Source organism: Dermacentor andersoni, chromosome 3 (assembly GCF_023375885.2).
Source record: "Dermacentor andersoni chromosome 3, qqDerAnde1_hic_scaffold, whole genome shotgun sequence".
Classification (NCBI taxonomy): domain Eukaryota; kingdom Metazoa; phylum Arthropoda; class Arachnida; order Ixodida; family Ixodidae; genus Dermacentor; species Dermacentor andersoni.
Window position 1 is genome coordinate 161,574,038 of NC_092816.1, and position 26,193 is coordinate 161,600,230.

General features: G+C 47.0%; 1 protein-coding gene across 2 annotated transcripts in view; it reads right to left on the reverse strand.

The window, feature by feature from the left end:
• The window catches only part of LOC126524201 (sphingomyelin phosphodiesterase 4), a 118,974-nt gene that overhangs the window by 48,996 nt on the left and 43,785 nt on the right, over positions 1-26,193 (reverse strand). For both annotated transcript variants that reach the window (XM_055067362.2, XM_055067361.2), the window contains exons 9-11: positions 15,070-15,160; positions 7,497-7,603; positions 3,624-3,747 (exon numbers count right to left, since the gene is read on the reverse strand). In XM_055067362.2, the coding sequence (XP_054923337.2) occupies positions 3,624-3,747; positions 7,497-7,603; positions 15,070-15,160 (322 nt within the window). The remainder of the gene's footprint in view (positions 1-3,623; positions 3,748-7,496; positions 7,604-15,069; positions 15,161-26,193) is intronic.

Here is a 26,193-nt window from a genome sequence, read left to right on the forward strand (position 1 = left end):
CAGTCCACATTTTGACATTATATATACATACCGTATTTTCGTGATTCTAAGCACCCCCCCTCTATTTTCGTGAAAAAGTTTGGAAAAAAGTTTGCATGCGAATCTAAGCACCCCCCTATTTGTTAGGAAGAGCTGCGCAGCCAAGGCCGCCAAACGCGCTTGCTCACTCTGGAATCATTGCTCGGCGGACCTGCAGGCACGCGGTCGATGCTTCTGTTGGACGCATTTCACGGCCATCTGACCCCGGAGGTAAAGACAAGGCTTCGGAACATCAATAGCGACGTGGTTGTGATTCCGGGTGGCATGACGCCAGTGCTGCAACCCCTCGACGTTTCAGTCAACAAGGCCTTCAAAGCCAATCTCCAACAGGAGTACGAAGAGTGGGTGCGAATCCCTCACCGGAAGAAGATGCCGACGGAAAAGCTGCAGAAAGCGTCCCCATCAACCATCGCAAAGTGGATTTCGGATGCGTGGAGAGGGTCCAAGTGGACGTTGTGGTCAAATAATTTAAGAAGTGCTCAATCACAAACAACTTCGTCGGAATGGAAGACGACCTGCTGTAGGATACCGAAAGCAGCGGTTCAAGCGGTGCGACGAACTCAAGTGGCAGTGATAGTGACTGAGCATCTTACACAAGTGGTGGGTTCCCTGTCTGCACAGATTTTTCTTTTGAATGTTTGCAAAATAAAATGTTATTTCTTGCACCCATCTCGTCGTGATGTGGCAGCGAAAAGAGGGAGGCGGGGGGTCATTCTAGATTTTTCGAATCTAAGCACGCTCCCTCACTTTGGGCATCGCGATTGTGAAAAAAAGGGGGTGCTTAGAATCGAGTAAATACGGTATATCCGTTTTTCATGGTGTAAAGTCTACCCAGTCAAATCATGAATGAAGATGTGCTGAATCACTAGCATGAACTACAGAGGCCTTCAAAAGCAAGGCTCTAGTTTTTGAAACTGTTGAATGTCAAGGTAACAGAAATAGCGTATGCTGTCCTAAAAGCAGCAAAGAAATCTTCTCTTGAGGTTCTTGAAATGCACTGCCGTGGTTATAAACAGCAGCAGCCTATAGATTAAAAAAAATTAGTGTTTTACATGCCAAAACCACAATCTGATTATGAGGCACACCGCTATTAATTTTGACCAATTGGGGTCCTTTAACATGCACGTAAGTATATGAGTGTTTTTTCATTTTGCCTCAATCGAAATGCAGTCGCCGTGGCCGGGATTTGAACCCGCGAGTTCGTGCTTAGCAGCGCAACACCAAAGCCACTAAACAACCACAGCGGGCAGTCGATAGATGTTACCAGCAATGTTATGGTCCATAGAAAGCAATACAAGACTGCCTCAAGATTAACAACAGTGAACATTAAAGGTGTACTGACACAAAAATTCCAACTCGCAATAACTAGTAGTTTACATTGCTGCGAGCTCATAGGCATGACCTGTAAAGTACTAATAGCAAATGCCACTCAGAACAGATTTTAATTTTGAAGTTTATGTGAGCGGCAAATCGGAAAGTGCAGTATCCATCAATGTAGTCATCAGCATAGGCACTATTTGTGAACAATGTTAGGTCACGCATTTCGCCGACTGATTTCGGTGACGTGCGATGTCATTGGCTTGCCTTGCTGTTCAGAGATGTTTCAGCATGGTTTGCACTGGGCTTCCTAGACTGACAGCACACTGAGCGTACATACGTGCGTACATGAAGCATACTTATAAACTTCATACCATTTACGGATTGCCAGATTACTGGTGCCATGGTGTGCAGTAGCAAAGATGGTGGCAACATCATGTGACAATCTCCTCAACTACAATGCATTTGATTTTGCTTTTTTCGCGTCAGTGTTATTCTTGAAGAAAACGATCATAAAAGTACATACAATAACAATTACGTTGTTACAAATGCCTTAACTAGCAGTTAGAATATGTAAGTTGCAATATAGCAGAATTTCGTAAATTTGATTTTATCTGAAGGTCCCAGCTGGCACCCATGCGTTCGTATGGGCCCAAATTTTCGTTATTTCGATCCTAAAATTGGCCTTTGCCGGATGATTCGAACTTGACCAGTCAGAACGCACGCGCCTGACCTCTATAGGGACCCTGATAGCAATCCCTTTAGTGGTAGCGTCTGTCTCGGTGGAGCTTAAGGGACAGTGAATTTGTTCAACACACGACGTCTCTCGTCAAAAACGCCTATTTTAGGCCCACCTTAGGAAAATTTTCAGGAAGTAGCCGTAGCTCACAATATCTGATTATGGTATTTACCCAATTTTATCGGGCACTTTTTTTTTTATTTTCCAAGAAAATTTGGGCATAAATTGCCTGCGCGACGCAACCGGATACACAACCGAAACCATCTTCACGACATTTGTATCTTTCACCACATAACGCAAATGTACCATGGCAAAGCTCACCAACAACCATGGGGCAAAGGTGCCTTTAGGAAACCGGCTGCCGTTGTGTGACCCTTGCCCATTGCCCCCCCCCCCCCCTTTTTTTTTTTTGCTTAAGAATAGGGTGTACATTAGTTACTGCTTTGTTAAGGAGCTTTAAGGTCATCTATACAATAGTTTTCTGCTTTGGACACACAAAAATGGGCGTGCATTTGATTTGTGGGCATTTTAAGCTCGAGCAAATACAGCCAAATTAATCGGCAGTGTTTTGGCGTTTTTTCTGCATCTTGTTTAATACGAGTCACTGGATAATTGATGAATTTCGTTGGTCTCGTCAGGGCCGAATTAGTGAAATAGGGTGTACATTAGTTACTGCTTTGTTAAGGAGCTTTAAGGTCATTTATACATTAGTTTTCTGCTTTGGACGCATAAAAAGTGGGTGTGCATTTGATTTGTGGGCATTTTAAGCTCGAGCAAATACAGCCAAATGAATCGGCAGTGTTTTGGCGTTTTTTCTGCATCTTGTTTAATACGAGTCACTGGATAATTGATGAATTTCGTTGGTCTCGTTAGGGCCGAATTAGTGAAAGTTGACTGTACTGCTAAAGCCAGTAATGTTAAAAGTGGGTTATACAGTACAACCTGGTTATACAGTACAACCTCATTGTTACATTTTAGGGGACCATCGAAAAATAAAGCATGATCCAGGAAAACTTAACATCCGATAACAATTTTGCAAGGCAGATATGCAAATGGGACTGACATTTCAGTGCATAAGAGCCAGGAAAACTTAATAAACAGGAAGATCCCAAAGAGGTTTTACTGTAACAATTATCAGCTACAGCAATGGAATCTTCTTGGCACTTGAATATTCCTATAAGTGAATTCAACTGTGCTCTTATCTAATCTCTAATGTGGAGCAGGTAAAACCTTACACGAGAAAGAAAAATGTCTAATAAATGGTTTAAGAAATCTGCAGCAAACAATGTGTTGCGTAGTCGTGCGCAGTGTATGCAAGGTAAGTTATATTATAACCATTCATAACCGTGTCTAAAAGCAAAAATTCGAGACTCCTATGCAGGCTGCGCCACTGATTAATGCAGAGCATTGAGCCATACCACGCTGGCCGTCGCCCTGTGAAAACAGTTGTGAAACCCTCCTTAACAGTTTCGCTGCAAAAGGAGGGAGTCACGGAAGCCCGTAGGAAGCAGCAGTGACTGCGTCCTACCTTGGTGACCCGGTAGAGCATGTACGCACTGTGGCGGCTTGCCAGCTCCATGCGGCAGAAGCGCTGCAACAGCACGCTCAGCAGCTCCGTGTAGAAGAGCAGGTGCTCCTGCACAAATGGCTGCCTGCACCGCAAAGGGGGAGGAGGTTACGACCCTTGAAGTCACAAACCTATCATTATACCATCCCTGACTCACACACTCGCCGACCAATTCACTGATGGGGTTTAATATTTCAAAGCAAGACAGAGGCTATGAAAAACACTTGACGGAGGGTTTGGGATTGCCATATTTTTCTGCTTATAAGTCGGACTAAAAATTTAAGGAGTTACATGCAGAATCTCCTGTGTGAGTTAACTAAATGATGTGCAAGCATTTGATACTACAATTAAACCTGGATGCAATGAACCTCTATGTAACGAATTCCTGGATTCAATTAAATATTTTCATTCCCCAATGCCACTCCCACAGAAGCTCATGTATTTCTGACCACTACATAACGAAGGGATTGTGGCAATTGACCTTGTTGTAACGAATTTTCCACGCACATCATTTATTACCGTGAGCAGCAGCTCTACAGAAAATTAGAGTAAATACAGTAAAATATAGTTTCTACACTTATCATATTAATGTAATTTTCAGATTTATGAATTTATTGTAAATCCCTGCCAAAATAGCTGGACAGAGCCAAAACAGAGCCGCTGGACAAAGATACGACGTGGAAGAGCCCTGCATTTGCGAATGGAGACTGTTTTTGCAAAAATGTGCGTTGTTGTACACAGTTATTTTTGCAAGTTATACACGCGAACGTTTTATTTTGGGGGGGGGGGGGGGGCTGTTGCAATTGTGGGTGCGGATTATATGAGGTAGTGGCTTATACACGGAAAATACGGTATTTGTGACTCTCTGGACTTCATTAACCCTTTGAGGGTCAAAGATATAAATATATGGCACCGCGAAGAAGTCCCGAATAGTCGATGCCATGTATTTGCAGTGCAGTCTGTATGTTGGAAAAACGGGCCAATTTTTCAACTTATTGTGGCCCAGCAAGTGCTGCCACTCTGTGTGGACACAATGAGCTTCCTGCGCACTCTGCAGTCTCTTGGTTTACATTTCACAACATTACGCTGACATTTCACCAACTGCTAGCTCACCTCGATATCGAACACTTTCTATATCACCTGGAAAATCGCACGCATCTTAAATTTTGCATTTTGATCGGGGTCGGAGGTAAAATATATATATATCGTACTCCACCACCCCAGACCATGTGCGCTCTGTTGACAGGCAGTGAGCTTTTCCACAACACCCTCAAAGATAGCGGTGGCCCGATGGGCGTTCCCGACTGCTGCGATCGCGCCGAGGGTGCCATTTGAATGTAGCGGCATACGCACGCAGTGGCTTGGCTAGTTCGACAACATCAACAACACATTACATTTGTCACACTGACTCTTCCTCAGTGCAGTGCTCTGCGCCTGCCGCATCTCGGGAGGACTGGTGGTTTTTATGCACAAAGACGCGCGGCAGCGCGCTCACTGGGCTCACTCATAGTCGCCTTGGCAGAAGCCACTTAATACAGTAGAACCCCGCTGTTACGTTCCTCACTGCTGCGTTTTCCCGGCTGCTATGTCGCTTTGATCCGGTCCCGGCATAGCTTCTATAGGATCCAATGTATAAGGAACCCCGCTGCTACGTAGTAGCTGTGAAAACGTTCCCGCATGATGCGTCGCAACCCGAACCCGCCTGGGCTAAAGTAGGCAACGCGCTCCAGCCGCCATTTTGACTTTTGACTAGTTTTGATCGGGCTTGGCCGGGCTTGGCTATGGAACTGGCTGCAAGAAGCCGCACGCCAGTTCGAGAGGCCGCCACTAGGTGGCCATTCGTGAAAAATGCTCTCACTATCATCACTGTGATTACGGTCACCGCGTGCCGCATGGTTTGTTGGACGGGTCGACTCGCGGAGGAAGGAAACTCAGGAGAGGCCCTGACATCACTCTTCGGGAAGCTATAGCTAAAGGGAAGTCGGAACGGAAGTTGGCGTTGCTCCACCTATCGGGCCAGCTCTCCTCTCTTGTTTACGTTTCTCGCAAAACCACACAGCGCTGCGCGCTACCGGGCTGCTCGGATGCGCGCGCTCCTCAGCAATACTAAACAATCATTAGCACGTTGGCATGATTACGCCAAAGAGGGCAAAATTTCCCGCGGATATTCATTCGTCCGTTGCCGTTGCCTGGCGCGTACGATGAAGAGCACGAGCCACATGACGCCGGGGAGTTGCCAAATCCTAGCTTTGGAGAAGCCGTCGCGGCTCTGGACCTCCTCCGCAGGTACATCGCACCTCACAGCGACACTGACAGCAATGCGGCCTTCCAGGCTATTGAGAAACGTGTGGTGATTTCTAGTGAGCGAAACAAACGGCAAGCCACCATTCTAGACTTTTTTTTAATTTCTAAGCGCACTCTGTGGGAATAAATTGTCTACAGTTGAAGCTGCACTTTTTTCATTCATTTTCGGAGCTTTCCTCACTGTTGCGTTTTCCCGGCTGTTACGTTTTTTTTCCTCGGTCCGGTGAAAAACGTATGAACGGGGTTCCACTGTACTTTGTTACTTACAGGTTTCAAAATGCTTCAATTAAGGGACTTGGGAGATCGCAGCAGTAGCAGCTAAATGAAGACGCTGCCGAGGTTGATCCTGCAAGCGCTGATGTTGCCCCGCTCCCGACTTCAACTGAGGCTGTAACTGCTTTGGCCCTTCTACACCGCTACTGCGGCGCAATAGAAGGCACCGGCCTATCGCTTGTGGGTCGTTAAGACTATGTTGAGGACTCCGTGTTTAAGCACGCGGCTGCCAATAAGAAGCAGGCTACACTGCTGCAGTACTTTCAGCCAAATAAGTAAATACTTTGTGTGAAGCTTCAAGTGCGCATTACCTGCACCATGATATGGGCACGATCGGGGATTGTATGTTCAGAGCACACATTTGGTTGCGCCCCACGCATTTAGCCTAAGCTGCTCCGACTTCGCACGGCCTATGCCAATTGCACGCAGCACAAACCAACGCGCACTCCAAACAACGATTCCCGATTGTGCCCGTGGTTCAGTGACTGATATGTAGAAATTCTTTTATGCGTATTTCATAAGATCTTATATATCGAATTCAGGCTATGTCGAACTATTTCTTGATCACTGCACTGTTCAATATATCGAGGTTCGACTGTATATCTATTTCAGTGTATCTACTTTTTTATTCAAGCATGTATGCAAGCCAGTCCGCATTCATGAATAAACAATGCACTTTACCAATTGAAAATATACTGTTCTCACTTGGTCATCCTAAAAAAGTTGTAGTACATTTTTTTCAAAATAGGTCAGTATAAACATTCTCAATCTGCAATAAAAAAAAATTGAAAATTGCAAAAAGAAATGCAACTAACAAAATAACCCTGGGGGAAAACAAATTGACCCTCAAAGGGTTAACATGCCTAAGACGCACCTAAAACATTACTATTAAGACAGGAAGGCAGGCTGAATGCTGGCATGGGCTCGCAGACATTTTGCCAGCACAGCTGCAGAGTCGCAGGCAAGAAAGGACGAGCAATAAAGGATGACCGTTGGACTCCAAGTTGTAGTTTGGTGGTAATTTTGTGTTCTTCATCTGTTCTTCACAGTGTTTTCTTACCTCCACTGGTTAGGTAAAATGTCTGCAAGCGTACCAAAGCCATGGTACACAAGCGTCCTTTCCTTTCTTTTATTTGTTTTTTTGCTCTCTCCTAATCAAAATGCTGCCACCAGAGCAGGGAACCAACTTTGCAGCAAAGCACCACAGTCGCTAAACCACAATGGTGGGTGGGCAATTCGAAAGCTTTTTGTACTGACCAGTGGGCTTCGACGCCCTGGCCGTGCAACTTCTGCCGGTCACCAAGCTTGTTGTGTGAGGAGGCGTACCTCCAGGGTTGGATGAAACTCAGCCACGTCTCCAGGGGCTGCAAACATGTAGAAAAAATGAGGAATGTCACGGAGGCACAACAAAGGCCAGAGCAGTACAAGTGTTGTTTCGAGATAGCTGAGCAATGATGAAAGCCTGCCTCCATCTCGATCAGTTAGGCCATAATCAACCATGAAAGAAAACATGACATCCTGTGATAATCTAAACTGACACGGGCATCGTAGTGAGGGGCATGTTCCACGCTCCGAGGCTAGACGTTTATGTAGTCTTATTGAGTAGTGACAGTTGCACCAATTGATGCGATGACTGAGCTTTAGCTTACCTATACACGAGTGTTCCACTGACGGAATAATGAAATACAGTTCAAGCTCATTCATTGAATCCACATACAACGTGCTTTCAGATATAACAAACCATACTTATTTACCATATTTACTCGAATCTAACGCGCACTTTTTTCCGATAAAACGGGTCCAAAATTGCGTGCGTGTTAGAATCAAGTACAATCTTAAATCTGCGCTACCATATCGCCATCGGCATTTTAAAATGGCCGCCTCTTACGCACTTTGAGCCTAGCTGCCGTAGCTTTCTCCATGTGCTGTAGTATGTGTGCTCAGGCAATGCTTCCTTCAGTTAAGGTTAGTGCACCGTCTGTCTTCCCATTTTCTGCATTTGCTCTATTAGCAGCATGGAACTGCCGACTGCAATGACATGCCGAATTCATCACGATGCCGCAATTAAAAGGAAAGCGATTACATGCATGGAGACGGACGGAATTCGGGCTGCATCATGGGCGTTCAGAGTTCCCAAGACTTGCGTGCGGGACTGGTGCAAACAGGAGAGGCGTACTACACCAGCAGCTACTGCATACGGCGCGACCGTGTGGCCCCTATCTTGAAAGCGATCTGCGACGGAGACAAGAGTCTACGCGGTCTACACATCTAGGCACACCACGCAGTGTTATCGTTGCTTAGTTCATGAGGCCGCACAAAGGTCAATTGCCTCGCTCCTACTAACGCACTTCCTCATTCCAGCGCTTAAAGAGCTTCTGTGATCATTGAGTGAGAGGTATTCATGTTTGCTTGTGCATGCTTGACACCATGCTTGTTAATTTAGTTAGTAAGCAAATGTTTAAAAGTTTATAAAGCCGATAAAACAACTATCCTTACCTTTCGTATAGCTGCCTACTAATTCGCTATCGTAATCGATGCTTCGCCTTTCGGGCGAAACTGCGACTTTTTTTATTTATCTCAACTTTAGTGCATTGGGAGTAAATCTTGTTTTTTCCAAATGGGAGAAAGTTGTATTTCTGTATGAAAGAATGAGGTGCACGGTACTGTAAAGGACTTTTCTTTCTTTAGGTCACAGCAAATGAGTGCACATTACATTCAAAGGAGCATTAGAACCGAGTAAATACGGTAGTTTCGTCTGCCTAAATTGTTCTTACAACCACTTCCCGTTTGTTGAGCTGCCAAGCACCAGGTTGTGAAATAAAATTCCGGCCACAGCGGCCGCAACGGCCGCAATTCAATGGGGGCAAAATGCGAAAACACCCGTGTACTTAGATTTAGGTGCACGTTAAGGGGGGATGAGGGGATCGGAACTAACTTTTTCATTTTTTATCTTAGAGTGATGAAATTTGGCATACAGGTTCGAAATAGCATCAAACAGACAGCTGCAAAGTTTCACAATCATATCTTCAGTAGTTTTTATTTTATCATTATTTATATATTGCTCACATGTTGCTTGCTCGTGGAAAGCCTAGCGTGACAGCAAAATGGGTTATGGGTCTGTAAATGTTTTTAATAGTTACTAAGAAGTATAGTCTAAGTCAAGATTCTCTTAATTTCTTTTTAAATTTCTCTGCTCTTCTTCTAAACGATATAGTATGCACCTTCTCTTTATGTTTAGAATGTATCATGCTCCAATTATTGTGTAATAAAAAAATGGTGAGCCTAAATGGTAAATCTGAGACTGTCTTGACATAAGGCACACTTCACCAATTGCAGCAAAACAAACAGGATTAAAATCCGTGCTCCCATTGCCGTGCTATGCTTTCCACGAGCGAGGTGATAAGCTCAAAACAAACTTTTGAGAAAACAAGCCTCAAAGTTCCATACTGGCACACACTGTCTAGAATGCTCCTGCATTGTAGAATTTGGTGTCCTTGGCAGCAGGTGACTTCTTAGCCCTCTGTCCTTTCAGGAGATGGACTTTGTGTGCCTTCTTCATTCGCTGGGAGTCTTTCTCGACAGCCCGCTGAAGAGAGAGGGCACCAGGGCGCAGGCCCAATGTTGTGCACAGGTCTGAATAAGCTTTCAGACTGCCCGAGTTGTACTTTGAAATTGCCTCGTGCACTGCTGTTTCCACAGCAAACAGTGACGCATGCTGGTCTTTTGATACTAGTGACCATATCACTGAATGGAGACTCTCAGCCGCGTTTTGAGTTTTGCCTCCTCTGCACCGGGCCAGCAACTGAGGGTCTGAGAGGCGCTGGTACACAGGCAGGAGTGCTTCAGCAACTTTAGCTGAAAGCTTGTACTTGTGAGCTGGTGCTGGCTGCCCTTCTGCCTCAGCTGACCGGTGGTTGCACCAGCTAAGGGGGCCAGGGGGACACAGCTCATGATGGGGCTCATCATCTGTTGATGTGATGTGGTAGTACGTTGCCATTACTGCCCTTTGCATTTCCTCGACTTCCGAGTGGTTCCGCAGAGCAAGGCCATAGTAGTTTGTCAGTTTTTTGATGAGCTGCTGTGTCAGGCCCCCCTTTCCACCTAGTGGCTCTCCTTTCTTTGCCTTGGCCACCAAAGAGCGAAGTGCAGCCCCCATTCGTTTTTTAACATGATTTATGCAGTCCTCTTTAGATAGCTGCACAAAACCATAAACTTCTTCATCACATAGAGTGCGAAACATGCGGCTGTCCCCGTCACAAACTATGTTTGTGTAACGTAGATCATTTCTGCTCAAGGAGCGCCTGAAGAGCTGTAGTGCAGCCTCAACCTCCATTCTTCCAGAATTCACATCAGTGTTTTTCTGGCACTGGTGTTGCTGCTTCCATTCAGCATAGTTGGGGTCACTTTCTGCTGGCTGTCGGCTGCACCCAAGGCAGAAGTTGGACAGAACTATGCAGTCCAACACAAGCCCTGTATGGAAATCAATTATACAGCCTACGCCGGTATGGGAGCTGTGGCCGCGTGTCAACCATGTGCCATCATACACTACTGTAATGTTCTTTGAAAATGTTGTCTCCATTTCAGTGTACACCTTTTTCACTGCCTCTACAGCATCTGTGAAGATGTTGTGTGCAGCTGCCGCTGCGGCAGGCTTGAAAGTCTTTTTGAGGTGCCCATCATATGTTTTGTGGTGTAACCCACGATGCGAGACATTCATGGTGGCCCAGAAGTCATTAAGAGCAGTTGGTCCTTTCCCAATGCTCTTTATTGCTTGCATAGCTCTGATGTTGACCTCGAAAGCTCTAGAGCCGCTCTTCCTTTGTGAGGACCACTCAGACTGTAGGGTACTACCACAGGAAATGCATGAAAGTACCATCTTCACAGCTAGTCCCAGTTCAGTCTCGCGGTGCACTGCTAGGCCGGGCTGCTGACAAGTTGGGCAAAGCGGGGAACCAATCAGCGAGTTCAAAGCAGCAACTTGAACAAGCATAAACTCCTCTTCTGGAGGTGCGGGAATGGCATTTTCCTGTGAGCCAGTCAGCCCGAACTTGCGCTCCGTTGCTGAAACCGCGCGAAGCGATTCGCGAACTCTCGACGCTTGCAGTTCTGCAGTTTCCGCGGACACAAATCGTGTTTCCAGGTGAGCTTGAATAGTGCGACGTTCACTGGGCGAACAGTCAACACTGCGATGAGCGGCAAGGTCGGCCGCCGGCGCATCCGCGGCAGCGAGCGTGCGCCCGCGTTGCAGCTCCGTCGAAGCGCCGGAACTCGTCGATGGCATGGGACTGCCTTCACTGGCGGTTGTTGGCTGCGGAGACATCTCGGCGTTGAACGACACACCGCGGAAGCGCGTCTCCGATGCTCTGCAGTCGGGCGGCGATGACCGCTGCAAGCTCACTCCGTAATCTGTGCTGGACGAACTTGCGACGGGACGCTCGCGTACGGCGAGACTCACTGGCATGTCGATCGTCACCGGTGAAGTAACACTGCGCCCGCGCTTCGACGGCAAAAGATCATGGTTCGTCTCACTATCGCTGGCTGGTGCTCGACTCGGCGCAAGATCCCGCAGCACGTTGGGCGAGAGATCGCACAGCACGTTGGGCGCGTACTCCGCCGATTCTGAACGGACGCTCGGCTCGGCCGAACCACCTGCTGACAATCGCCGCTTCTTCCTTGCTGTGACGGGCTTGCGTTTCCGCTTCCCGTAGGCATGCTTCGTCCGGTACTTCTTTTCGAACGTGCGCGGATCCATTGCACGTGGCCGACGTCCTCGAAACACAAGAGAAGGAAAGTCCAGAAAGGCTTCCCAGCAGCGGACAAAAGCAGACGCTCCTTGCGCTCCTTGCCTCGGCCGCCATTATGGCGCGGCGTCGACCAATGAGGAGGCGCCTTACAACGAGCCGCGGCGCAGAGCCAATCGGGGCGCGGCAGCCATTGGCTGCTCCGTGCTGCCACTCTCCTGTTTTTCTTTTTTTGTGCGCTTGCTGGCTGGCAGGGAAGGAAGGGAAGGGCTGGGACAAAGAGTCAAAGAGTCGGGCTTTCCAACGATACCAAAATGGCGGCGCTCCGTGGCGGGAAAGCCGAGCAGTCGCGCGTTGAACTTCGCGGCTTTTTCGCGATTTCGGGCGGATTTGTGGACGCCGGCACTGACAAATATATTTATTTTAAGTGCTTAGAGTTTGTTTTTCGGTGAAATATTTCAGTACAAGATAGAAATGATGCTGTAGATTCTGAAAAGCGTACTTTTCAAAAATCGATTTTTTTCGCGAAAATCGCGATCTGATCCCCGCTTCCCCCCTTAAAGAACCCCAGATGGTCCAAATTATTCCGGAGTCCCCCACTACAGCATGCCTCATAATCAGAATGTGATTTTGGCAAGTGAAACCCCATAATTTAACAACTTCCCCTTTTAACAGACCCGCCTATAACAGAATATTACGCCTCAATAGACAAAATATGGGTGAAATTTTGTCTAGGTAAGGCATATAGAATCAAATATGCTGCGATATCACACGCGTGCAGCAGTGTACTTTTGAACTTTTCACGGCCTCTTACAGAAATTACAGTAATACATTCTCTCCAGCTAAACATACTAGTAGCAAGCTTTCCATAACAGTATGCTACACAAAGTCTTAAAAGCTGATGCCAGCTCATCAGGATAATCACACAACTGGCTGTAGTGGTGGTGGTGGTGGTGGTGGTGGTGATGTTGAAGCAGGCGGGGTTAGCCTGGCATACATAGCCGGCAATTGTTCCGCCTGATCCTCCTTCGAGTTGAGATCAGGGGGTGTGTCACCAGGTGTCGATGAGCCCCGTGTCTCGCAGGAAGGCTATCAGCAGTCGTTGCACTCTCTTCCTGAATGCCGCGGGCCCTCCGGGGAAAACAACGTCTTCAAAGGTCCTGTGCGTGAGACTGCCCGCCACTGTTGGCTCAGTGCCAACATCGCCACTAACCCTAGCTTGCTTCTCTTCGAAGCTACAGCAGACGGCGCCTCAAACAATAGCTGACTATAGCAAAATACACACATTTGTAAACATTCTACCTTCTCATCCTGTCCAGTCCCACAAGAAAGAAGATAGGCTGCCATTCATACTGTTTAGTCTGCAAAGCACGTGATGTTGTCAAGCAATCTCCGAGTGCAGCAGCAGCTCGATGCTGCACGTAGTTCTTCGCGCTAGAGGTTTTACAGTGGTCGTTGCTGGTCATCGAAAGTTACAATTAAGACACCAACTGGCTCAAGCAGCCTCTATATTTTGTGAAAAACCAACTGTAGCCAATCTTTGCGTCGGCAACCAAGGCAACAGGCTCTGGCCAGCCCGCACAACGACAGCTGGCTGAAGGCACAGATACATCACTCAGGCTCCTCCTCTCAACGAGAGGAAAATCTTGTGGTGTAGGAAACCTGCCACATGTTGGTAGCCATTGTCCAGAAAACAACAAACAGCAAGGCAATGTGCTGCTACAGTAAATTCTTGTTAATATGGTAGAATCTTGTTAATTTGGATTTCCCAGGACCAAAAAAAAATTTCCAATTTAATTTAACGTTGAATTATTGAGGGTATCAAGAAAGCAATAAACAAATGCTTACTACACCAACAAGCCTTTATTTACTGAACGAATCGGCAAATCCTGTTTCTAGTTAGCACAAAGTCAGTGCAGAAGCTGCAACTCTTGTCATCTAGTGACTAATTAGAGCTCAAAGCGGCAAAGGCCTCGCTACTTCCTTCCCAGCATGGTGACAGCGTACATCTTCACCTGAGACACATCTTTTACTACCCCGCGCACATACCGATTATTTTTTCACCAGTGCGCTGGTCGCCATTACGATGTAGCCAGTGCTCTTCATCCCCGGCAGCTTTGCCCCGAATCAAAACGATACATATTGCTGCAACCATGGCGAATGAAAGCATGGCCACTCAACGCGATCCTGGACGGTGACCTTGCAGTTCAGAAAGCAAGTGGCAGACACATGCACAAAGTCACACCGAAACTGCAACAACAGTGGACGAAACTGAGATTGCTATCGAGACAGTCACAGATGGTGACTACGCAGTTATGAAGGCAAACGGCTGACACGGCATTATGCGCGGCATTAAATGCAATAATAGATGAGGTTTTTTAGCGCATGAAAAGGGACGAAAGACAGTGGCGAGACGCGGACACAGCGCTAACCGAGGTTTTTTAGCGCACGAAAAGGGACGAAAGACAGTGGCTAGACGCAGACACAGCGCTGTGTCCGTGTCTTGCCACTTTCGTCCCTTTTCGTGCGCTAAAAAACCTCAGTTATGGAATACCAACACGCCCTAACCTACGCTCTTGCAATAATAAAGGCTTTAAAGACACAAATAGGCAGGAAGTGTTCCGGCGTTGCTGTCAATCACATGCGATTTCCGCTGATGACTGTGGCAATTCACACTTTACAAATTTGTTTTGGTTGGATGCCAGTCCCATTGCTCTTTTGCGTCACTCTGCGTTAACTGAACTCCGAGAGTACCCCAAATTAGCCAATGTTCGACCAAATATGTCCTAATTAACGAGAGTTTGATTTCATTAAATAAAGAATACATCGGCCAGGACCAGACGAGTCCAAATTATCCGATCTTCCAAATTAATGAGGGTAGAATTAACAAGGCCCTTACAGTACAAACTTCATATTAATGATTTTTCAGATTAACGAACGTTAGAAAAATTTTTAGCCAGAAGCCCACTGTTTGAATTTTGATGACCATGGTGCACTTGTGCTCCAACATGGCAGCACGTGAGCATGAAGGTGTTGCTCGGGGAAGATGGGAAGCCCTGACCAGATGTGAGCTGCACACACACACTCACCAGGCGAAAGGAGCTGTCCAGTGGCCAGCTGGAGAGGGCATGCTTGAGGAACATGTAGAGCCTCTTGCGGAAGAGCCGCGGCAGAACTTTCCTGTAAGCAGGGCGAAAGGCAAACAAGCAACCAGACAAAGACATGAGAAAGTCTTTTTAATACGATCAGCATTTTTAAGATACGTCATGTACTTTCCAGTTCGGCCGTTCATTCGTTCTTTCCTTCTTTATGTCTGTCTGTCTGTGTCTAACCACTTTCCTGCCAAGTTGGGTCGCTGGAAAGTCCATGGTCTATTGGGTGGAGCATCGGGCCGCTGTGCTAAAGGAATTGGGTTCGAAGCTAACCGCCGGACCAACTTGAGGCCCTAGGTATGCGACACTGGTATGTGCCGCTCTTCAATGACAAAAGAAATCAGCAGAACCTATACCACAATGATTGTCAACGGTAATGCATTCAGCATTAAAGGGAAAATTCAGCATTGAATCAATATAGCAGCAGCAGCACACTATTGCCACCGTCAAAACGAGTTATGTGTGCGGCATGCATTGCAGCAAGCCTCCTCTTTCGCACTTTCCTAAGAACACTCGGTGCCATCTAGTGCCGTCGGTGCAAGGCCGGCGTGTAGCTTTCAAAATGCATGGCACGTTGGTACGTGCGAACGCTGAGAAATACGTAATGTGGCAACTGGGCTCCCCTTTAGCGCTTTTTTCTGAACAGGCTGCACCATCTAGTGGTGCTGCCGGAAAGTCTGTGCATGGCCTCCGAGACGAGAAGCATGGTGCGCCTGTGCCGGCAAACACTGAGAATTGTCCCCTTGCTGCATACCCAGTCACATGTACTAATCGACCCAAGTTAACGAGAGGTTCATTGAAGAGCGGAACATACCCAGTGCATTCACAGCGCACCTCACTAAAACATCGGTGTGAAGGATGAAAATTGAAAAGCGCCACATATTAAGTGCATTTGTGATGCAGCCTGCTGAAGCGTTGGGCTCCTGTCCTTGAGGATCCCTTGTGACATGGGTTTGATTCCGCTCACCATCAAAGAAATTTAAAGAATCTGTTTCGTCATAGTAGAGGCGGCACATTCCCAGTGACGCATACATAGCTACCCAAGTTGGCATGAAAGACGTTCACTGAGGAGTGGCACACAACTACTGGCACATACCCAGTGCTCCAAGTCAGCGTGAACAAGGTTTGTTAAAGAGTGGCACATGTGTTCACATTGCCACATACTCACTTACCCAAGCTGGTTTGATGGTCGGTTTCGAACACTGTTCCCTCAGCACAGCAGCCTGATGTGCTACGCATTCAACCATGGACTACACAGCAACACAGGTAGGCGGGAAAACGGCTACAGACAAACCTACGTAGATAGTTACCGTAAAAACCGGAATATAGGTCGAACTTTTCTTCAAAAAACCATCGCGAAAAGTCGACCCTCGACTTATATACCGGACATTGGCGGAAAAACTACGGAAGTCTTGCAACAATGGGCGGATAAAGTAAGCAGCCGCCATTGCCATCAGCAGCAGCGCGGCCAGGCCCCGCACACTCTCAAGTTCAACAAATGGCCACAGAGGGCGAAAAAATCGACCGCGCACTGCTGCTAACAAAACCAGCATAGTAATATCACTTCGGGATGCTTACGTTAGTTTGAACATTTTCCGCTGGAGGCGCCGTAATAAGCGCAATTTTTTTTTGCAAACTTTCTCCTACAATTACCGAAGCACGTTTATTACATAAAAAAGAAGGCAAAATTATCATTGCTAATTTGATATTGTATTCTTTGTAAGTTTATTGTTTCTTTGTCATTATAAACGCAAATAGCGTTCAGCATCATCGATCTTTCACGTGACATCTGGCCTGGATTTAAAGTTTTTACCGGTATTTTCGAGTGCATGGCGGCACGGATTCATTCGTTCGTGCGCTCAGACTGGTTGCTTGTTTTTCGCTAAAACTAGTTTATTGCGCTTCGATGTCACGCGTTATTTAACCTGGGGTGAAGTGACGTGTTTGCAAGCGGACATGTAAGCCCGAAAGTTGGGTATCGGTCGTGAGCCATTCAGAACACGTCTGCATTGAAACGGGAGCTGGATTCTGGTGCGGCTGACAACGGCAATAACGGTGAGTCGTTTAACACCGCTGCTTGAATCGTTATATAATATTCGTCTCATTAACTTACAGGTGGAGACAAGTTAACGAACTAGATCCTGCACAGCATATGGCAGTCGGGATCCTCCGTTGCTGTTTCCTAAATAAACCGTTACTTGCGAGGCTGTCGTTATACACACACAATCGGGAAAGAAAGAGCGATATCGGAACGCGCGCCTCATTTTTCATCTTATTGTAGCCGTGGCCATAGGTGACTGGGTAGCTTTAACAATATACAGTAGAACCCCGCTGTTACGTTCCTCACTGCTGCGTTTTCCCGGCTGCTACGTCGTTTTCATCCGGTCCCGGCATAGCTTCCATAGGATACAATGTATAAGGAACCCCGCTGTTACGTTGTAGCTGTGAAAACGTTCCCGCATGATACGTCGCAACTTAGCACCCCGAACCCGCCTGGGCTAAAGTAGACAACGCGCTCCAACCGCCATTTTGGCTTTTGACGAGTTTTGGCTGGGCTTGGCCGGGCTTGGCTATGGAACTGGCTGCAAGAAGCCGCACGCCAGTTCGAGAGGCCGCATGAGGCCGCCACTAAGTGGCCATTCGTGAAAAATGATCTTACTATCATCACTGTGATTACGGTCACCGCTTGGTTGTTGGACGGGTCGACTCACGGAGGAAGGAAACTCGGGAGAGGCCCTGACGTCACTCCTTGTGAAGCTAAACCGGAAGTTGGCGTTGCTCGTGGCGTTGCTCCGCCTATCGGGCCTGCTCTCCTCTCTTGTTTACGTTTCTCCCACGCCGCGCTGTGCGCAACCGGGCTGCTCGGACGCGCGCGCTCCGCAGCAATACTAGACAATCGTTAGCACGTTAGCATGATTACACCAAAGAGGGCAAAATTTCCCGCGTATATTCGTTCGTCCGTTGCCATTGCCGTGGCGCGGTGACGACAAGGAGCACGAGCCGCATGATGCCGGGGAGTTGCCAAATCCTAGCTTTGGAGAAGCCGTCGGGCTCTGGACCTCCTCCGCAGGTACGTCGCACCTCACAGCGACGCTGACAGCAATGCGGCCTTCCAGGGTATTGAGAAACGTGTGGCGATTTATAGCGAGCGAAAGAAACGGCAAGCCACCATTCTGGACTTTTTTAAGTCCTAAGCGCACTCTGTGGAAATAAATTGTCTATAGTTGAAGCTGCACTTTTTTCATTCATTTTCGGAGCTTTCCTCACTGTTGCGTTTTCCCGGCTGTTACGTTTTTTTCGCCCGGTCCGGTGAAAAACGTATGAACGGGGTTCCACTGTACATATAAAACTTATTTTCGAGTCCGCCGGCAACTTTTTTCATCCACAAAATCGAATAATCCTTTGGTAAAATGATGTGAAAGTACAGAATTTAATGTATTAAACAGTTGCAAGCGTGATAATTCACTCATATTTCGTACTTGTTGGTTCCAAATGTTCTTGCTGTTCAGTTTGGTTTACCGTAGGGCATTTATTTTTGCAGTAGTGCAGCAGTGCATCACGTTCGTGCAGAAAAATAATGCATCAGTTCTAATAGCTTCATGACTTTCATGTATTTGCTTGTGGAACCAGCAGTGTGATCTCTTCCAGTGTATAAATGAACGCACAAATGTTCTCATTTGTGATCTTAATAATACTTAAACTGTTTACATGCATTGTATAGTTAGGCAGGCATAAATTTATGTACAACAGCAATATTTATTTAACGTGCTGCTTAAGCGCCGTAGAACAGACAGGGTATATTTGCATGTGTTCTGTAGTCGCAAACCATTACAATATATATGTCACACCTTTTTGCATTTCATATTGCAACATTGTGCTTTTTTCAATTTCTGATTCAGTCAAAATTTCTGTTCCAGACATGCAGTAATGAGGATGGCACCAGTATAAAGCAACACACTCCACACACTAAACAGAAGCTGCTGCCTGCTACAACAAGGCCATTGTGTGGACATTGGCTGCTACTACAAGGTAACCAACATGTGGTTCAGAAATAAATATGCCTGATATATGCTGTATTGTCTTGCTAGTCTTGAGATACACATCATTTGTTTGCAGTAGAAATGAATGTTTGCTCATGTTTATGGTTCAGTATAATTGGTTCGAACATAAAAGAAAACACACATGAGTTTGGCTAATCTGTGCTGTATCTCATGTGTCACCGTTCTGCCCCAACAGAGTCCATCCCAAGCATACCTTGGTCATCACAGGAGCTCCTATCCACACCAACAGAAAGGGGCTGGAGCTGAATTTGCAAGGCTTTTACACCACGAACACAGAAGCGCATGCAGAAGAATTTACATGAGATATCAAGTCTGCAGAGCACTGTGTCAAGACTGAAAAGAGCTTCAGCCACCATTCCACCAGCGCGGACAAATTGGCTGAGTCATCCAGGTAACTCAAAAAGGACTTTATGGAAATTCTTCGTCTTCAGATGCGCCTGCAACTTCTGATCAAGCACGGACGACGCTGGCCAAAAGAGTTCTATCAGTTTGCCCTTAATCAGCTTCCTGGCCATGTCAATTCCATTTGTGCTAAGTGTAATTTTTCTTCTATAAATGCAAGCTTTTTCATTGCCCATTCTCGTTAAGAGATCATTCATCCTCATCCAAACATAAAGCTCAACCGATTCTTCACTGATACTTAATACCAGTCACTGTCTAGTAGCATAACATATCTGTAGCAGTACCTTTTAGTGCATGTTGTCATGCACAATTCCTCTCCTGAAATAGCTGATGCAACATCGACATGTTTCTTGCATTAACCTACGCACTGTTTGCTATGCACCATTTTACTTTTCTTGATGTTTTTGGCTTTCAATGCTTGCAGAGCAGGGTGGCTTCTCTCTTGAATGCAAGCTTTCTCATTTTTCATATTCCTAGTCTTGTTGATGGTTGCTCTTCTTCCTCGATAGCCTGGGTCTTTGCGCAAGCTACACTGAATGATAGATTGCAGAATCTGGTTTTGCTGTCCCACTTGGTTGTGGTCGCCGTGTTACATTTCTCGGATGTGGGGGCCTGCTCAGTTACATTGGTAAGCAGTCTCTCGAGGTAAGCATTTGCTCCTGCAGTCCGCACAGCGACATAGACTCCCAGGGTACACACACCATAACTGGTGCTCCCCGTTCATTTTTTCCTGCCGCAGCCATGGGCAAATTGTGCTTGTGGCCTACCTCGGCCATGATTTGCTCAAAACTGAGACCAGCATATGTGCTTACATGGTTCGAAGTGTATGAAGTTGATAGCCGTACGGGGGGAAATGCCTGCAAAAATGGCTGCCAAAGGTGATGCCCATGAAAGCGACTTGTCTATATTGAGACAAAGTGGGACACCAAATGTGAGCCACACATTAGTGGCCCTCGACAGAAAAGAAACATGCAGGTTGGAAAGGAGTTAATGCTAAAATGCCGGATAGTCTATTTCGCTGTGTTGCTTGCGGCAGCAGATGTCTGCGTCACCTGATTGCTTCGCAATGGAAGTTGCTCATCTTCAACGGCTACTGTCGTTTCAAACATGTGCGACGCTCTGTCCAATCTGTTTGTACTGCTGTTTGTCGCTCGTTACCAGACCACCACATGCGACGAAGGCAAGCATTATGCCTGTAAGTAGGCGGCTGAATGTATCCTAAGAGACCCGTGTATGTGAATGCTCACTGTTGCCATATGGTTTGTAGCCAATGTATAATGTATTCTCTGAACACTATGTGGTGAATGATTGCCATTTATTTTTGCTGTTATCTCACTTGGTTACGGTCGCCGTGTTATGCTTATCGGATGTGGCGGCCTGGTCAGTTGCACTGGAAAGCAGTTTCTCGAAGTAAGCATTTGCTCCTGCAATCTGCACAGCGACATAGACTCCCAATTTACACACCGTGATTCGTGCTCCCCGTTCACGTTCAGCCTTTCCTGCTGCAGCCATGGGCAAATTGTGCCTGTTGCCTTTCTCGGCCGCGATTAAGCACGAACGGAGACCGGCATACGTGCTTACATGGTCCGACGTGTGTGAAGTTGGGTGCAAAGGCCCGCAAAAGTGGCTGATGAAGGTGATGCCCACGAAAGCGACTTGTCCATATTGAGACAATGTGGGACACCAAGTGCGAGCCACACATTAGCGGCCCCCGAAAGAAAAGTAACGTGCAGGTTGGAAAGGAGTTAAGGCTAAAATGCCGGGTAGTCCATGTCGCTGTGTTGGCTGCGGCAGCAGATGCCTGGTTCACCCGATTGTTTCGCAGTGCAAGTTGCTCATCTTTAACGGCGACTGCCGCTGCAAACAGGCGGGACACTGACCAATCTGCATGAGCCGCTGGTTGTCGCTCGTTACTAGACCGCCATGTGTGACGACGACGGTGAGCCGTTTACGAGCTCGCGTCAAAGATTCCGGTGTATCTCGGCATACAAATTTTATTTCTGCTATTGCACGAGAATGTACATACACTGCTTGTCTTCTGCCAATAAAGTCGCACATTCTGTTCACTCACTTGTGGCTTGTTTGTATGGGCGTCAGTAGAGGCTCTTTAGTCTCCTGGCAATTAGAACGCACCGGCTACGCGGCAGCCGAGACGAGTAGGGCGCGTACGAGCGGATACAAGCGTACACGACAGGCAAAAAGCGGCCACATTGAATAATGCTCTAAAAAAAAAAATGCGCATTTCCGCTTCCTGTTTTAGCAGCGTCATCTGGCGTCCACCTAGGTAAGTTCCATGCGCTGCCGCTGCTTATTTTCGAACCACTGCGGAAGGTACAGTTTCCCTTCTCTAAAGTTGTTCTTTATTCTATGGCGCGGCGTCTATGGCGGCGTGGCGACGCTGTGGCACCGGCATTTTGCGTTTCCATTGTCGCAAAGTTATATTAATTAAAGACTGCACTTTCATTTTGTTTCAAAATGAGCGGGAGCGGAAGCCGACGTCAATTCACCGTCGCCTTCAAGAAAAAGGCGATTGAGTACGCGGAAGCCCACGGCAACCTGGCGGCACAGCGCGAACTTGAAGTATCCGAAAAGAGCATTCGGTAGTGGCGGAGGCAAAAGCAACGTATTACAACTTGCAGCAACCAAAAGAAAACATCATTTCGTGCCGGATCGCAGCGGACTGCAGAACTGGAAGGCAAGGTTGCGGAGTCCGTCCGCGAGCTGCGTGTAAGATCGCTGCCTGTGACTGCCGAATGCATCCGTTTGAAAGCGGTAGAGATCGCACGCGCCTATGGACTGGGCAGCGAGAAGCACTCGTCATCCGACTCTGATCAAAGGCGTTGCTCTGATTTGGAGTAGCGTTTGCGCACTTCGTGCCCTTCTGTGTACTGTACACCCGACGAATTTTTAACAGTATCGCGCGACCATCGACCCGCGTGTTTGTCAGCACCTTATCATCACGGCACGGAGCGGCGAAATAGCGAAAGTAAGGGCATGTGTACACATGCGCGTATCTCGTTTGTTTCGCTGCTCAGCGCCGTTAATAAGGTGTTGACAAGCACGCGTGTCGATGGTCGCGCGATACTGCTAAAGACTTGGCCGGGTACACATGCGAGCAGCATTTAAATAAATACTGTCACCATTGTGCAACCCCCTGAGTCGCATTTGTTTCAAGGTAAGGGTGTCATGTCTTTCGGTACTTTTGCCATTGAAAAAGATTTTTTTTCATTTTGAGAATTCGTTAGTTGGGGGATCGACCTATATTCCGGTCCGACCTATAGTCCGGTTTTTACGGTAGCCCCGAGAAAATGTTTGAAGTACCCTAACAATGTGAAGACATTAAAATAATCCTTTAGAATGTATCCAGTGCTTGGTACAATTTGACCCACATCATATAGAGTAGCACCCTTTTGATACATTTTCCAAGCAACTGTGGAAAAATAATGTCACAACTGAGAAAACGTAACAGTCAGGGAGGCCCTAAGTCACCACAGCAAGATCAGAAACGGCTATGCGAGCGTGTATAATTAAGGGACATGTACAATGTTCTGTAAAAGTGGGCTCTTTAACTCTTAATATCCTCCACCACATAACTTGTCTGTATAGTGGTGAAGCTGACTTTATGGCACTGACAAAGCCTACAAGCGCATTGTTACAAGCCTATAGAGACTTACGATCACATACTACCAGCTTTTTGTACTTACGTTGCCTCTGCAACGTAAGATGCATACATCACAGAATGACGATGTATCACACGGGAAACCAAATGCATAAAGTCACTGGGCTTTAGGTCAGGACCATGAGAATGCGACGTAGCTGTAAGAAAAATTCCACAGCGACGAACATATCAATGGGATTCCACTGTACAGGGTCTGTTCTGAAAGTAGTAGGATTGCTTTTCCTGGGCGAACGGGCGGACAAGAGGCGGTCTGCGCGCGCAGGATCGGTGAAATGAGATATTGGGAACGTTGGCAAAAATCGGCAGTCGGCTCTCGACCATCGAAACGCCTCGTCACAAAGAATTATGCAGCGTTTACTGGATCAGTGATACATGATCAAATATTGTGTAAAGCACGGTAGAACGGGAAAAGAGACTCACAACACGATTAAGGAAGCCTACGGTGATGCTGCCATGGGTAGATCAAGTGTTCTTGAGTGGCACAAGCTGTTCCGAGAAGGTAGGGAATGAGTGGAAGACAACGACCGCTCCGGACACCCTTTGACCAGCAAGACCAACGAAAATGTGTCGCGAGTGAAAAATTTACTGAACAGTGATCGTAGAATGAGTATCAGAATGATTGCTGATGACTTGAGCATTCCTCAAACCCAAGTTTTTGAGATCGTGACAGGAACCTTAGCCATGAGGAAAGTGTGCGCGAAGTTCGTGCCGCAAGTGTTGTCAGAGGAGCAAAAGGCCAACTGGGAAGCGATCTGCCAGTACTTTCATCATGTGAATGAGGACCCCGACTTTTTGGACAATGTAGTGTCCGGTGACAAGACGTGGGTGTTTGATTATGACCCGGAGAGCAAATGACAGAGCTGAGAATGGCCCACACATTCTTCCCCACGCCCCAAGAAAGCACGAATGAGAAAATCCAAGCAGATGTCCATGCTCATTTGCTTTTTTGATCGACATGGAGTCATCCACAAAGAGTTCATACCACCCGGACAAACAGTTAATGCAGTTTTTTACGTGGAAGTCCTCAAAAGACTGCGAAAACGCATTGTTTGTGACCGCCCAGCCATTGCCAACAATTGACAGCTGCACCATAACAACGCGCCAAGCCACACAGCGTTCCGCGTGGTTGAGTATCTTGCCCAGCACAAGATAGAAACGCTGCCTCAGCCCCCCTACAGCCCTGAATTGGCCCAGCCAGGCTTTTTTTCTAGAAAATTCCCAAGGATAAAATCGATGCTCAAGGGGAAGCATCACAAATTGGTAGAGGTGGTTCACAGGCCGTGACAAGGGAGCTAAACAGCATTCCGGTCCAGGCGTTCCTGGAGGCGTACGAAAAGTGGAAAACTCGGCAGCAGTGTGTAGATGCGAAAGGGTGCTACTTTGAAAAATTCTAACTGTTTGTACTATTCTCATGAATAAACTTTTTTTTTTAATTAGTCCTACTACTTTCAGAACAGACCCTGCATATTCAGGCAACCTTGTCCGAACATACAGCTAAGGGGGGACACGGGTCTTCAGAAGAAAAAATCTCTAAAAAGATCTATTATTTTAAAATAACATCTTCAATACCTACAGCTACTATTCCTTTAATTCACCAAGTTTGACATCTTGCAGAAGAGTATTTTGCCCGCAACATCAGTTTATAACATCCCTGTGAGCTGAATTTTGAACAAAAGTAACACTTTTTATCGTGACGCATAGCTCTTTATCTACATGCACGATCGCAGCCCTCTTGGTCTCGTTGGAAAGAGGAGCCTTTCTTCAATTTCCTGCCAAAAGTGACTCCACCGGCTCGCTGGTGACGTCAAAATACAGGAAGCAAAAAAACGTCCAAACGCAGGATCCCGTTCGTGGACTAGAGCACGTGACCAGAAATGTGTGCTGTGGTTGGCTGCACGAGGTTTCTGTTGTCTTCTCGATTCCGCAGGCAATGCGACAGCGCGTCTCGTAGGTTTGTAACAAATGCGCAACGATGTCCGATCCACCGGGGAAGTTCGCCACGAGGCACAACTTTGGCAAGAAGAAGCCATCAGCTTATAACCTTCAAAAGCATTCCATTCCTTCGGAAAACATCGATAATTGTCCGCATCGTCCGCCGCCAACTGCAAGTGATGCCGAAGCCGCAGACGATGCTGAAGTAGGCCTAACCAGCTCACCAACAAGTGAAAGTGTTCCGGACAGTGGCCGTGTTCGGCGTGACATTGCAATGCTGCAGCGTGTGGATTTGCTGCAGAGGGAGATGAATGCTCAAAAAAACTCGTTTTTTTGAGCATTTTGAGCATTTGAACGCACGGAATAGCGGGATAGCGGAAAGCTACAGGTACGGCCGTAGAGCAAACATACAATTGTAACTACGTTGTAGCTCCCCTGATATCCCGTTGGTCTCGCTTTTTGCGGCGCCATGTTTTGGTTACGCACCTCACCCCGCACCTCCACCAGATATGTTACGTAAGAAGACGCAGATGAAAAGCTATATACAAGTATATTTACAACGTAATACGCCGCACTTGGCCAAGAGGCAACAGCCCGCGCTAGCCTCCAATCGTCGTCGTCGTCGTCTTCTTACTGCTCGCCTCTTCGTCATCGGTAATACTATTCCGTAGCAATATTAAGTCGACCCCCACCCCCACTTCAGATTTTCAAATTAAAAGATAGGTCGACTTACAGTCGTGCAAATACGGTAATCCTGAACGTCCAACAACTAGCCCCGTTCATTTTTTTACTAAATTTATTGATGAAACTAGCTTAGTTTTGCATGAAATAGTCCTGCATTTTCTTTTGCTTGGACAATTTCGCTGCCTGCGAAGCACACACTTCTCCACATTGCCTAAGGAGTCGGGGCAGCTGAGGCCGCAACCTTCCACATTCGCGTAGAAGCACCGGACTAGTGCGAGCGTACCAATAACCTCGAAGGATGTG